Source organism: Sparus aurata, chromosome 19 (genome assembly GCF_900880675.1).
Source record: "Sparus aurata chromosome 19, fSpaAur1.1, whole genome shotgun sequence".
NCBI lineage: Eukaryota > Metazoa > Chordata > Actinopteri > Spariformes > Sparidae > Sparus > Sparus aurata.
Window position 1 is genome coordinate 16,697,837 of NC_044205.1, and position 15,435 is coordinate 16,713,271.

At 40.4% G+C, this 15,435-nt stretch overlaps 1 protein-coding gene across 11 annotated transcripts in view; it reads left to right on the forward strand.

The window, feature by feature from the left end:
* The window catches only part of eya1 (EYA transcriptional coactivator and phosphatase 1), a 67,418-nt gene that overhangs the window by 18,751 nt on the left and 33,232 nt on the right, over positions 1-15,435 (forward strand). For 3 of the 11 annotated variants that reach the window (XM_030398995.1, XM_030399001.1, XM_030399003.1), the window contains exons 1-2: positions 12,700-12,994; positions 14,708-14,835. In XM_030398995.1, coding sequence (XP_030254855.1) covers positions 12,960-12,994; positions 14,708-14,835 — 163 coding nt within the window. In that variant the 5' untranslated portion in view covers positions 12,700-12,959. Of the gene's footprint in view, positions 1-7,014; positions 7,317-12,696; positions 12,995-14,707; positions 14,836-15,435 lie in introns of those variants that run through there. The other 8 variants (XM_030398993.1, XM_030398996.1, XM_030398997.1 and 5 more) reach the window with 6 other exon arrangements.

Sequence of the window (15,435 nt, forward strand, 5' to 3'; positions counted from 1 at the left end):
TCCCACTGATACTTTTGTTAGTAACAACAAGGCGATGATTTAATGGTTTAATCGGCTATTTAGAGGCAGCCCTACTTTTAAATAATTACTATATGTTTTATATCCTACAGGTGTTTAACTGACTTAGTGCTCTTCTCTCATTAATGTTGCAGTACTTGTTTTTTCATCTGTAAAGTAACTTTGACAGCGCTTTCTGTTCACTGGATATTGATAGTGTAGCAGTAGTACTCTAGTTAAAACAATAAATGGAAGGCTGTCTCCCTTACTCATGATGACGACAGCGACAACAACCAGACACATGCACAGAAGTCACCAGGAGGTACTTTGAGGTAAGTCATTAGCATATATGTCAGTGCTCTTCTCCTATAGTCTTAAACTGTAATCACCCCATTGGTTATTTTGGAACTTCTTGTCATGGTTTAAGTTCCAGTAGTGCAGCAAGCTGCTGATAGTTCACACTGTCCTCAAGGCTGTGAAAAATTGTGCAGCTCAGCATGTTTCCCGCTGTTCTGTAAAACGAGTGGCATTTGGTGCCTGGATAATCTGAGCTTCTGCTTTTTTGAGTGCACACATGCAGAAGGAGGCTGGGCAGACAGATAAACCCAGCTGTTGAGTCTGTCCAGGAGTTAAAAATGACTGAAAACTGGTGTCCAATGGGAATGTCCATTCATCACTGCAAATACCCCCGCTGTGTTTGCTTGCATTTGCTTCCTAGAGAACAAATGTGGATGCAGGTTAAATATAAGTCATATTCCGGTCTGTCGTACTTTATTTCTGTACGATAGATAGCTAGATTGGTAATACCCCAGGCTTAAATAGCTTTGTCCAAGCTCTTGTATCGTCTCTTGGCACACACGGTACCAGAACTTGAATGTGGTAGCATATTTTGTCAGTGAGACAAACCACCGGCTCGCACAGCACTGCCTCTTTTGTAACTGTATTTAGTTGCTAAGCAGAATGGCACAGACCCAATCTAAGTGGCTTTCATCTGGCCAATTCAAACAGACGTTTGACCCCAGACATTTGCCTAATGTGTTTTTGTTATGTGGACTCCTGGCTTCACAAATGTCACAGTGGCTGGACTAGTGGGGGTTTGGTGAATGACTCAGGGGGTTGAGAGTTGTGGGGGGGTATAGGAACGGGGAGTCAGCCTTAGGGGGTGGGGTTTCATGACAGAAGTTGAGTGTCTAACCTCTGCATTTTGTACTCTAACCCATTGGGAGTTGGTAGCATGGTGAACATAAGTTCCCAGTGATGACCAGCCCCTCCTTCCTCAGGGGCCAGACCCACTGCAAGCCTTCTGATGAGCAGCCTGGCCCCCGAGCGCTCTGCTGACCTGGGCCCAACTGGACAGGCAGCTGTGGAGGAGACGGGGAGTGCCACATTTCTGGCCGCCTGGGTTGCTCAAGTCAGAAGCAGCCCCAAACAGTTGGGGCAGCCCTGACAAATGCTGCCATTAGAAGGGTGCTCAAAATTTATTACCAAACATATTGGTATTTTAGGGTGCAGCTGACTTAGATTTAGTGCCATTGCAGATGAGGTGCCATCTTTAAACCAGAATACCAGATTAGTACCAGAAAGTCACAAAACCACCTTACTGCCCTTATACCACATACTTTATTAACTAGCAATGATATCTGCTCAACAATGTATATCAGGTTCATCAGCAGTCGTATTTGCAGTCATGCGCTGCAGATTTGCAGCTATTCAATTAGGCCATGGAGGCAGAAAATTGCATATTTTAATATATATAGGAATTAGAAACTGAGTTTTAAAACCAAATGTTTTCTCTGTTTGTAAATGTGTAGATTGTATGGCAGCTTTGAATAGCGAAGGAAAGAAATACATGTTCTGTACAGTATAATTATATTCATACCACTTATTGTCTTGCAAACATTGTTAGTGTCATTTCAAGCTGAACCAGTGAAGCTTTATCCAACACTGAATTCGGTGTGAGGTGAATGGCATTTTTCCACTGTTTGTGATGTAGAAAACATGAGCCATCCAGTATGAAAGCTTTGTTGTTTTGTTAAGATTTGGTGGAGATAGTGGGCCATCCAACATTCAACTAGATTACACACTACTGAGTCCAGAGAAAAGCATCTTAACAGAGGAAGAATCACTGGAAAGAAACAAAAAACCTACCTCTCTCTTAAATTAAGCACATCTAAAAATTAGTTGTTGATAGTATTTGATCACAGATATTTAGTCTCAGACCACTGCCTCACGGATATTTGTATATCACAAAGGAACGCCAAATGTTTTTGAACAAAGTACAGATGGCGAGTCAAAATGTTGTTATATTGATAATCATCTTTGGTTGAACAATAGTGCAGTGATGCTGATCATAATAAGTACAGGTTGAATCTGGACTGTTAAGTGAAGTAAAAATAACTTGAACCATTGCCTCACAGAGCCATGCGGGCTCAGTGTCTGCCACACGTTTTCTACTGAGAATCACAATAGCCAGGCTGGTAGCCAGAGCAGTACAATTACTGTTACTGCAGTATTTAGATCAATTCTAGCTGTTAAAGTCTAAAGGAGAAACCTTTTGTTTATATGATGAATCCTGTTGTGGCTTTTTTAAATCACATATTGATAATCTTATTTATGTGACTTCGTACGCTGAATTTACTCTTATTATTCTCTTTATCTTTTAACAGGCTATATATTTTAAGCATAATGCCCGCGGTGATACTTCCAGCCATAGTGATGTCTCATTCTGAGTAATAGGTCTCTAAAGTGTGCTTGTTTGGCTTTTTTGGGGCCATTGGAGAGCAATAAAGTGTCTGTCTGAGGATTTTCGGGGTCCTCGTAGACTTTCCCCAGGTGTGCCTCACTGGTCATAAAGTACAACTTGTCTCTCATGGTATATGCATGGATAAATGTGTCTGTAGAGTTTTCTTAACCAAATACTAGTTATTATGCACTGGGATTTTTAACACAACAAAATTTAGAAGTTCTCGTTTTGAGACTTCCTGACTTGAAGTGTGCAGGCTATATTTTATTTAACATAAAAATGGGTATTTTGCTTAATTCAAAGCATGTTCTGCTTGTTTTGTTTGGAACCAAGATGGCTACAACAATAAGGTCACTCAGTTAATTTAAGTTTGTGACGTCCACACTGGTTAACCATTTCCTTTGTTCCTTGCGCTCTGTGGAGGAAAGCTGCAATGTATTTTCATGTTGAGGTATGCTGTGTTTACTTTCATCACTGCTGCCCGGTGAGGCGGGCCAACCTGATGTTTGTTTATAAGGAATCCGGGCTTCACTCATAACTTTCATTCACCACTTGAAAGCACTTGACTTGCTACTAATTTACCTTGAGGGACTTCAAAATTATCTGTCTGCACTGTCAAAAGCTTTTTTTGTGGTGGCAACTTGTCATCATCAAAGTTTGTCTTTAGAGTTTAATGAAAGCCCTGTAGATGGATGGCTTAATGTTATATGCTTGAATACTGCATACAGAAAGACATCTTAAACTCAAGGTAACATGTTGTTTTTGGGCCTCAAAATAATGTTGGTTGCTTTTTGTTATGTTTTTTTTGTTTTGTTGCCTTAGCTGTCATTGTTGCTATGCAAGCTGCTTCTAAGTGAGTATTACAGAGTTCACATAAAAAAACACAAGCAGTGGGAACAGAGGAGGAATGGAATAGTATTGAAAGTGATCTTGAATTTCCCTTGGTCATCAGTGCTGCTTTGCTTGCTTTACCAAGGATATGTCACTCTGTGCAGCTCGGTTATTTTCAACAGGAAACTATGCACATTGAATAACTCAGGAATATCCAGTACCTAGCACTTACAGAGCTCTTTGACAAATTGCCATCCAGCAAACTTAATGTCCCACTTGTGTCAGGGGCAAGGCTGGAGGGTGGGAGATTTGTGTTGTTAGGAGTTTTTTTGTATTTTCTCCTTAGTCAATAGGTGAACACTTCACCTAGTAATGCCTGTATAAATATATAAAAACTGTTATTTTATCCCAGTTATCCCAAGTTCAGATTTCCCTTCTTGGGGGAAGTGTAAAGCTCTGCTGAGACTTGTGTCAAAAAAGGAATTTGATCCCCTCCAATATGTGACATTGTATAAACACTGTAGTAGTCCTAGCCAAACAAATTTGCAGCATATGCATATGAAAATATTGCAACTGTGTCACCAGGGTGTTAGCATTTTGTTTCATCTGCACCATTTGATCCTGTGTCACACCGTTCCTGCACCTTTCACACTGTTTATGTATTCTTTGTCAAGATAAGTAAACTCCACCAAGATGTTCTCTTTTGTGGAGGAAAAACTCACCACAGGTCAGGATCTCAAACTTTCCAAGCACTTGGATTCCAGTTAGATATACATTAGCCCCTCCATTCCTTATCTTGAAAACGGAATCAGCCATTTGGAAATGAGTCTATTTTCATGTGTGTGAGAAGCTGAGTGGATAACCTGTTGGCAGCGGAGGACAGTGCAGATCTCTCTTCACTCTAAATTGCAGGCAGGCATCCCTGCAACCCCACATGAAGACCATTGAGTCCCATCAAGATAATCCTTAATAAAGAACGGCTTCGCATTTAATCTTAGCTCACTTCTCCAATTTCTTACTTGATATAGTTTTTGGCAAGTGGTGTTTTAGCGCTGATGTCAGTCGAACAGTATCAGTGCATCTTTTGTTAAGCTTTCATTTGGTAGATGTAGAAGCTTCTATTAGATATTTATAGTTGCAGAAAAGATTTTTATATTGTTTTAACTGTGTATCTAATGAGGTTTTCTTATGTTTAGCATGTCTTAGTGCCTCTTAAACTATAATATTTTATATAGCATATAGCATAGTTTTCCCTCCCATCACAAGCCATAGATACAGCGCCCAAACTGTTTTGGGCACCAAGTGAGTGTTAAGTCAGTGTGGACAACAACAAAACTTGAAACAATTGAATGAAACAAATTTTCCTAGATAGTAGTTGTAGTTGGTCCTGTGTGGATATCTATAGCGAGTTATATAATTTAGCTTTTTGTGTGTTCTTTATTCTATTTATTTTTGCAATTTTGTACACATATATAATAATGGTCAAAATGTTTTTTGAAATTGTATACTTTTTTGCATCAAAAATTGTTAAATCTAATTTGAAGAGGACCCCCAAACCTCCACTGGAATATATGAAGCTAAGTCTTTCACAAACACTGAGAAGCTAAACAAAAACAGCTTAATGACAATGCAAATGCTCACGTTCATTCTCAAACTCCACATCTTGACAATTTAACTTCAGGGTTTAACCTACCTTTTATATTAGATTGTTTACATTTAGCAGCCTTTCATTCAATGCTGCGGAAAATGAAAATAGTAATCACTGAACATCACCGTTGAATCTGCTAGGTTGATTGGAGCCTTGATTCAAAACATACCGTACATGCATGCAGCAAGAGTACAAGGAAAATCTGAGTTTAGTCGTTGAGACATAAACAACTCTGGATAATTACACTGTGCAATTTGAAAATAACTCACTTGCAAAATTACATCTCAAGCTAATTTTATACAGCTGCTTATTGAAATAGAGAGCGACAGAGTAAATGCAGTAACTCAATTGGCATTTTGTACCCCTCCGCTATTAGAAATAGTTACTTGAGAGTCCCCGGGCATCTTTTAGTCAATTGAGTTATCAAGAACCTGTTCGGTGTGCAATATATTTCATGCTCCCATACTGAAACGTGAGCCTATGGATTTACCTGTGAGTAGGACTTGCATTTCCAGCACGTCCACATCATCACTGCAGTGTATTTAAATCAGGAGCAGCGCAGCTCGAATGTTTTTCTGTCAGCTGCTCGATGACTACTGCTACAGAGTTTGGTCAGCCTTCTTTCAGTACGGGTTGTGAACTCAAGTAGAAATTGTCTAATTTATCACTTCTTTTTCTGATTGAAACAATGTACCATAAAAGAAAGATTTGAGTGTGCTCTTCTAGTAACATACATTACCATTTTATATTTCTTATCATCACTCACTGACAAGTAGGTAACAGAGACGTACAGGCAGCACCTACACAGGCGGACTGCTAACACAGTATACTATTCTTCTAGCCAAGGGTGTTCTTCTTCTATCACCACCTCTTTACCATAGAAAATTTATGATTTCCTCTTTTTTGGTAATCATTTTTCCGTATTGCTGTTGGTATTTCACCCACAGTTTTATTATGTGGAAATTGAACAATTTTAAATGCTCCATTGACCTCCCAGCCATTCATGACACAGAATTGATATTCTTAGTGAAAAAAAAAATATATTGAAGTAATAGCTGCACCAGCCTCATCACCAGCTTGAATAAACCACCAGTTTGAGCTCATCAGTAGCAGCGTGGCCTTGTGTAGTAGCTTCGCACAGTTGAAATAATAACCTGGAGCAGACAGAAGGCAGTCATTACCTTGCACACAGACGCAGCTCGCAGCAGTCGTATGTGTTGACGGAGGACTTCCACTAGACTGCTGTGGAGATGGACAGAGCCGAGCAGCTCGGCCCACTGTTAAACCTCCGGATACCCATCACCTAGGCTAATGACCTAAACCCTTGTTTACCTTCTGAAGGTCCCTCTGTGACAAAGAGAAATCCAGCAGCAACTCACAAGAGAGAGCAGGAAAAATGTGGTTTGCAGTAAAAAAAGAGCATAACAAAAACAAGAGAGAAAATAGGGGGAGAAGAAAAGTGTGGGCCCTTGGGGTGTGTGAGCAGAGTGGTGTTCCAGTGGACAGGCAGGCCGGTGGAGAGGTCTGCCATTTCATTGTCTTAGGCTCCACTGATACAATCTGGAGAGGGCTCTATTGCTTAAAGCTGTGAGTGAATGACATATGGGGAGCTAGTGTGAGGCACAACTCCCCTGTGCCTCCTCCAGACCCAAAGTCTTCCTGTGAGAGAGCGCAGAGCAACTTTTCTGCTCTTTCAAAACGGCAGCAGCCTCCCTCGCCCTCCCTCATTCACTGCCTTTCTCCCTCCCTCCCTCTCCCTCTCCCTCTCCCTTGCTGCTCTCTCACTCTCTCTCTTTTTTTCCCTCTTCCTCAGACACTCACTAGTCACTGCCTGAAGCAGTAATCGGACAACTCTCTTTCTCACTAGGACTGTGTCTCCTGAGATACGGCGCGGGGCTTCATGGGTTCCAGCACCTAAAATGAAAAAGAAAAAAGTCGTCTTGTAGTTTACATTTCTTGTGCTACAGATTCTCCCAACAGCTGAAGGACAGTTTTAGAAAGTTTGCTGTCCGTTCTGCTGGACTCTTTCTGTAGAAGATTTTTTTTTTTTTTTTTTAAAAGAAGGGATAAACACACAGGGATTCAACCATAATTGTAGTGAGTATGACTTTAATTTCTACTTGATGTTCGATGTTAACTGTCTTGTCTTACCTTGTCTAATTTTTGAGAATTTCCCTGTGTGTATGGAATTATCTACTGTTTTGATAAATTTTACCTCAGCATTTTATTTAGCACATAATTCTCAATTAAAGCATTTATATCAACAGTTGCAATTTAATATTTGCACTCATCTTGTCATTATTTGTAAAGGCTTAAAACAGCACCTACTACGTCTTTATTATTGTACAAATTGTAATATTGTAGAGCTGTTCAAAATTGTTTAATAATGGTAATAATATCATCCAAAAAGGAGGGCTTTAATCTTTGCATGTCATCTGTAATTCATTGGTGTTGATAGATAATAGCTAAGAAAATTAATGCCTTGGATGGATGTTTACTTTTAATTTGAGAGAAAGTGAATGCAACTTACATCTTGCTGTAGTCCATTTAAAAATGTAACAACGTATATAAATAACAATTTATTGTATAATACAGTGTGTTTGATAATTGCCAGAAAATCTTACTAAATGTAATGTTGTTTTTATAATTCATACACTATGTTCAAAATTAGACCGTTCAAGAAATTGAACGGAATAATTTATCTTTAATTATAAACGAAAATGATATAAAAACGTCCCTTAAAATCTTGCAAATAATTATTCTGAATTTCTTTCCACTCGTAATTTAAATAACTCAAATAATTTTTTGAAGGCTTTTAAAAGAATTATCAGCATGAGGGTAAAATACTATTTTGAAAATGGATCCAAATTCCCCCTTTCAAAATATGGGATTCTCTTCTGCTTTGCCCAGTTTACATTTTTGATCAGGCAAGGAAAACACGCTGCTCCCTGCAGGAGTCCCTTTTTGACTGGCAGAACAAACAAAACCAACACAGTTAAAGGCAGTTGACATCTAATGCCATCTGCTGAGGCCAGGAATGCTGCGAAGAGACCTGAGAGCCTCTCAGCGTCTGACCGAGACAACAGGCCTCGACTGCCGGCCGTGCTGCGTCTCCGCTCGCCAGCGTTTCGCGTGTAGCAGAGATGACTCACTCGCTGTAATCACTAGCCTCTCTAATTGAAGGATGTTCTGGTTTAATGTTCTGTGTATGATCACAGGCTTACATCACAAGTCAGGGAATTATTCTGTGTGTGTGTGTGTGTGTATGTGTGTGTGTGTGTTTGTGTGAGTGTGAGGGGCATTTTATCTCTCTTAAATTTTTTCCTCTTTCCTATTTCACCCTCTAATTCCTGTCATTTTCAAACGCCTGCACTTTTTTTCACTGTTTAGAAAGGTGTGTGTTAGTAGATGAAAGAGAGGAAACGGAGAGGCTTGTGAGCCAGACTGCTTGCAGAGTGGCCTCCGCTCCGTGTAGACAAACATGACAGTGTGTGTGACTGCCTGCTGCAACCATTCACTCACACAATAACCTTATTTATCCAATTAACAGATAATGAGTAGGCTGGTTTTGGGGCTGTTTACACTGTGTATTTGCTTTTTACGCAGGGAGAGATCTAGGTCTCTCTGCCTGCCTGGCTGTGGAGCTTCATGCATGTGTAGCAGCAGCAGTGTGTACAAGCAGGAGTGGTCGGCGTTGGCGGTGGCATTGTTTGCCCAAAGGCCTGATGCCTATCCCTATAGATGTGTCTAGCCAGGACGAGCCCTTGTCCTCTTCTCTCAGAGAAGAGATTGAAAATGATGAAAGACACAGAGGGCTAATTGATCCAGCCTCAGTGATCCGGCTATTTGTGAGGAAGAGGGGGGAGAGGAAGAGCGCGAGAGAAAGAAGAAGGAAATGGGGGACCTCCTATTAAGTAGCTGGGTGATTAGTGGGCAGGGGTTGTTTACTAAATACTGTGGGGTGCTATTTTGTTAACACGCCTCTGTTTTGATCTGGATATGTGGCTGAAAGAACAGGAAATGAGCTTTTGAGATTGCTGTTGGTCGCCATCGCAATAGCTAATACCCACTTGTGTGTTTGTTTGTAAATGGCAATATGTTTACGTTGCGCAGGATGATAAGGAAGCCGCTTAGTTTGGAGTCTAAACAGAAATTGTATTCAAAGAAATTGCATCGTACTGTAATTGAGCCCAGAGAACATTTTTTGCTTTCTAGAATTTCAAAAACTACAATTTTTGATTTTCCTCTGCTTCTTACCCTGTGTGGGTCATACCTTCTTTTAACACAATAGATCACTGTGTGAGATTTGAGAGAATTAGAACAACAAGCCACGAGTATTAAAGTGGTATAATCGTTAAGATTCGTCTTTCATCTTTGTGTGTAAAGCCTCTCTCATTCTGCGGTGGTCACGGTGGTAGGCAGCTTGTGATAAAATGTGCACCTTAAATCTTGTTTGATGGCCCCTCAAAGGCGGACGGGCCTTCTGGAAATAATTTTGAAGGTTGAGGAGCACAGTATTAACAGATTTAATGTAGCTATTGAGTGAATTGCTGGAGCACCATGTCAGATTGGACCGAATAAGAGGGACAAATTGCACATTAACAGACAGCACATGTGTTAATAATTGTGCTTTTAATTACACAAAAGTAGAAAATAAAAAATTGTGTGTGAGGCATGTGCTTCCATAATTGTCACGGTAAGTCTCATTTATTTGCCGAATACAGATCAGTACAGTGCATTTGTATAAACAAATATTAATATATAAACTAAATTAAAAGTAATATTTCATGTTATTGTAACTGAAAAGTACTGGTATAAACATTCATTTTCGTACATTATATTTTGCTTTCATTATAGATATAAAACCGTATTTTGTCTCTCACAAAACTGGTTTAGAAAAGTGCTATCACCATATATACATTTCAAATGTTCATCGATTTTAATTCAATTCTGCAACGTTAGTCTTATTCAGAATACCACCAATAAAAACTCAAGCTATTTAATGTTGCATTTGTTGGCAGCCGTTATTTTTTCGGCCACGTACAGAGACGCAAGTGAAGTGTAGCATTTTGTAAACTGTGCCTAATTCCACTCACATCTGTGTCCAATTGTTGTCTGCATCTACATTCTTTGAGAGTGGATTTATTTTTCCTGGGCCACCATGTGGATTCAGCTGACCAGCTTAAGTGGGGATTAGTTGTTTTAAAGTTCGATTTTGATTAAAGCATTGTTTCTCAAAAGTTGTAACTCACAACACATGGCTTACATAGACAGTACAATTAAAAGCACTATGGACTGTGTCTTACACAATTAATATCTGTTAAGGATGAGGCAGGGAGTGCAGAAGGGCAATAAACAAAACATATTCACTCATATGTCATGGTCTTTTGTGCAATTGTTTTAAAAACTCAAGATGTGTATTATTTTAATAATCTGTGAAAAGTTTGCAGGTGAAAAAACACGTTCCATGTGAAATTACTAACTCTTGGCTGAATAGTAACGAAATATGTAGCAAAGGTGAAGGAGCGATTTGTGCCGGGTCAGACAGCTTGCATGCTGAGATGATCTATGCTAAAAGCTTGGCTGTGGCCGTGTTTACCTTTGGAAATGCAGGTCTTGAAATAAGTAAAGCGAAACAAAAGGAGCCAGCAAACAACCGTGAATGAAGCGTGTTGTGGCACTTCTTCTTCTTCTTCTTTTTTTCTCTTGATGACACTTCCAGCGCTTCATCTAGCCTAGGCTTTGTTCTTGTTCGCTTCAAAGACCTGGCACTTCAGGTTAAACTAAGAAGCACATCAAAGATGCTGAATGCAGCCCTTTTTAAAAAAAAAAAACAATAAATATTTAGTGCCATAGAAGAAAGGCTTGTTTTTGCTTTTAAATCCATGCCCCCTCCCTTTTCCTCTTGTCTCTTCACCTGGCTGGTTTCACCTGCTGGTGGTGGCTGAGACACCAGCATGGTAATGGCTTCATTGGCCTGTGCTGCTGAACAGAGAATCCAGCCACCACACACACACACACACACACACACACTACACCGCATCTTACTACCACTTCCCCCAACTCTGTGATCGCTGTTAATGTGCTGTGGCAAAATATGTTTCTCTTTCGTCTTTATGGCTTTTACCTCTGTGGACTTTCTTTTTCATTGATATTTTTATATTTTTTACACCCTCTCTGCATGTTTTAGTATTAGGAAATGCCAGAAGGAGGCACTGATGTTGTTTTAGCAAGAATTAAATATAATGGGTTTTTTTGGTAAGATGGCTGTATCATAAGCAGTGGGAGATTAGGCAAATTGTAAACCAGGAATGGCATTCATGAAGGCTTTGCATTGGTGTGAAGAGCAAAGCCTGTTGAAAAAAAAAAGACGAAGAAAAAAAACCTTAACACCCTGCAGCTCAGGTTACCCTGGCTCATGTAAACAGTCAGCCATTAAAAAATCATGCCCGCATTTTTGGAAAAAGACTTTATATGTCTTTTCCCTTTTTCTCCTGACCAGTTGAATGACCTTTTTTGGACCCTGTATTCCCGTGGTGGGCTGGAGTCAGCTCTAATATAGTGTTATGGCCATGCAAGTATATGGCTCTGCTTGATGTTTGGAGAGAGACGAGCAGAGCGGGAGTGGACAGCAAAATGTAACTGTCAGCTAAAGGAGAGTAATAGAGGCATTCGTAGCGTCATAGGAAACATATGTGGCTCCATATGCTCTCCGTGTTCTTGTTTCCAGTCTCGTTCATTGTCTGAGATGCACCACTGATCTGGGGGCCTCTAAAGTGCCCTGCATGTGTGAGTGTGTGTGCATGTGTGTGTGTGTGTGCATTTGCACTACTGATCTGGGGGCCTCTGAAGTGTGTGTACACATGCAGAGATACAGGCATGAGTAATGTGTCTCTGTGAGCTAAAGAAAAGGACATTTAACAAAAAAGGAGAAAAAAGACATAAGCATAAGTTTTTGTGTTGCCAGAAAGACAGAAAAGATTTATAGAATGTCTGTGTGAGTGTAGATATTGTTCTGTTTCTTCCTCTCTGTAGGCTGTGAAGTAAGGAAGTTGTGTATTTCTGTGCCGTGCCCCAGGCTGGGGCAGGCCCGCGGGAAGCAGCACTGACGGTCATTAGGACCTGTCAGTATGCTGGGAGGCGGAGTGCTGATAAATTTCAGATAGTGTCAATTGCAGATGAAAGATCTGCTGAAGATGCTGGGGGTGTCACGCTTGACTTGCCTCTGCTCAACAAGTCCCATCTTCCATCTAGCAGCAGGCTACCTCAAGCAGTAAAGCGGGCAGGCTCTCCCACAGTCTGCAGCCCCCCCAACCCCTCACCCCTCTGCCTACCTTCACCCCCACACAACCCCCCTCCCACCCCTTCCTGCTTACCTTGGCTAAGCCGCTTTTGCATGTTGATTGGGGGAGGGCTAATCCAGTTTGCAGCTGTCGTAGACCAATGATGAATCACCTTTCCGTCATTTGGCTGTGCTCCCCTTGCTCAGGGAGGAGGGAGGACCTGGAGGAGGAAACAACAGCGGAGTAGGGCTACGGCTCGGAGAGAGAGACAATGTGCGCCTCTGTTCCCCCCGCTAGCCCTGTCTTCCCATTCTACTCCAGAAAAACAATAATGTTTTCTCAGACAAGCCTTTTTGTGTCATGGATGGCTCTGGACTGTGACATCGAGCTGCAGTAACAAGGAGTGACATTGTTTCTGCCGAGGCAGGTGGAGGCAGAATACAAAAAAAGGGAGTGTATGGTTTGCGAGGACTCAAAGCCATCTAGGTCCAGGTAAGAGCACAGTTGAGCTGGTGCCAGCAGCATCAGAGTCATGTAGCTCTCTGCGTGGCACCAGAGATTGCCTGAGACGCTCTGCTAAACACCTGTCAACTTCTCTCAGCCTTGTTGTGTTGTCTGATTGGAGAGTGCCAAGGCTTTTTAGCCATCAGCTAATGAGAAAAAAAGTTTGGGCAAAGGGGGAGAAAACAGGATTAAGCAGTGAGTGTGAGACGAGGAAATAGGATTAGTTTATTCTGGATGATCCTTAATGTGCTTATATTTGTAGCTCTGTGTTGTTGCATGCTTGGAGGGTGTGATATTTTTAGGGGGAAGTAAATTAATAAACTTCTGGGAAAAGAACAATGCAGCTTCCATTACTGTAGTATGTGTGAGGAAGACTGCCTTAGCCTTTTGTGCCATTGGTTTTTATTATTATAACTGTTTCATGTTAGTCCTTTTGTTTTGCACTATAATGCTTTAAAATATTTTTTTCTGGTAATAATTAAATTGGACCTAAACCACAAGAAATTTGCCAAGCTGCACAGCAAAGTATCATAATATCATAACATTATAATATCATCTTAAATAGAGTAAACGCATATCATAATTGAATCTTTTATCTCATAATTCTAGTTTCTTCGTGCCATCTGATAGCACCCAGACTACTTAGAGTTACTTGAGCATTTATCTCTGTGGCCTTGTGTAAAAAGCCGATGTGCATTGATAGCAGAGATAACCAGGTCCAGGGAATATAATTGGAAATGGCAGAATAATGTACAAAACATTTTGTCGTAATTTCATTAGCTTATTGTTGCAGTGGGAACAGTGGCAGAGACAAATGGGCTCTAGAGTTTGTGGCCGTACTTTTCAAATCACTCGTGCCTTCTTCTCTGCTCTATTGTCTGTACTCCACCAAATCCTCTTAGCGCACAAACGAGAAGATAGAATAATGTTTTCAATGGCGTGGTCTTTTGTATAAACACAGAAACAATTAAGGAGCTTGCCAGAGCAAACACATGCCTCATGAGCTTCTCATCTGCCTATCACTGAGGCATGGGGCTCTTACAATCAAGCAGAGTGCTGCACGTTTAACAGGCACATTAACTATTGCCTCAAACCAGCAGCAAACATCTGCTAACAGTCTCTGATACCGCACAAAACGATATACACTTAAGGCCATTTTTGCATTTTAGACCCAGCAGAGTAAATTGACAGTAAACACAATGTGCTCACGTCGTGTAAAGTCTCAACTTGCAGTGAGATCGCTGTAATGAGAGAAATCAGGAACATCATGTCAAAATGTTTAGTATTCATTTCATAGCTTGCCGTTCCACTTTTCTTTGTGCACATGTGAGTGTGTGTGTGTGCGTGTGTGTGTGTTTGCCTTGTAAATGTCTTCCATTTTCGTTTTAATTCTGTCCTCATCATCTGGCATCACATGAAAATAACATTTTAAATTCAATAAGAATATCACATGCAAGTAGTTAATAATATAACTGCCACAGATTTCAGATTTTAAATGTAATTTTAATTTTTTTTTTTAAATCTCGCAACTAATTTATAATAATTTTCGCTTTGTATGATTATCACTAATTTACTTATCTAAATCTCTACTTTTGGTTATGTTATATTGTGTACAGTGCATTGCATATAGGAGCTGTGTGTCTTCCTTCTCTGAAACCAGAGTGAAATGTGTAATTTGATTTGTTGCGTGTGTCTCGTCAGGTCTATGGAAATGCAGGATCTAGCCAGTCCTCACAGCCGAGTAAGTGGAAGCAGTGAATCTCCTAATGGTCCCAACCTCGACAACTCCCACATCAATAACAATTCCATGACACCCAATGGCACTGAAGGTATGTGTTTACAGTAGTGTTGCTCTTTGGTTGCTCCATCTGTCCTCTGTGCTATTTTGTATTTTTTTAAAAGGCTTAGTATGGAAGTATATCGTAACATTCAATGTGAAAGTAATTCAGTGTAGCTCGCAATAAAGCTAAGCATGAGTTGTTGCAATTTATCATTTTTTAGGTTGAATTATCGCTACTTTTGCTACAAGGAACAGCAAAAAACAAAAGTTAAGAATGCACTTACATTGTCGATAAGCTTTATAGACCACACAGACTTGCCGCTCTAACAATCCCAACTCAAACAATTCAGTGCTACCAGTAGTTGTTTTCCAGTGACTATTAGCTGTTTATTTAAGTAACCATGTAATTATTCAAAGCCCACAGCATGGAAATGATGGAGTTTGCATGAGGTCTCTACTGTACATAGTTATTTACTCAGGTGATTCCCCTGTGCTTAAATCTGAGCCTTTGTTTAGTGAAGCAGTCATGCACACGAGTTATTAAAATCATCTCCCAAGTCACGTAATCTTCAGGTTAGCCTGTGCTTCGAGCTCAGGGTTTATTTTATTTTATTTTTTTTTGTGTGTGTGTATTAATGACACAGGACCC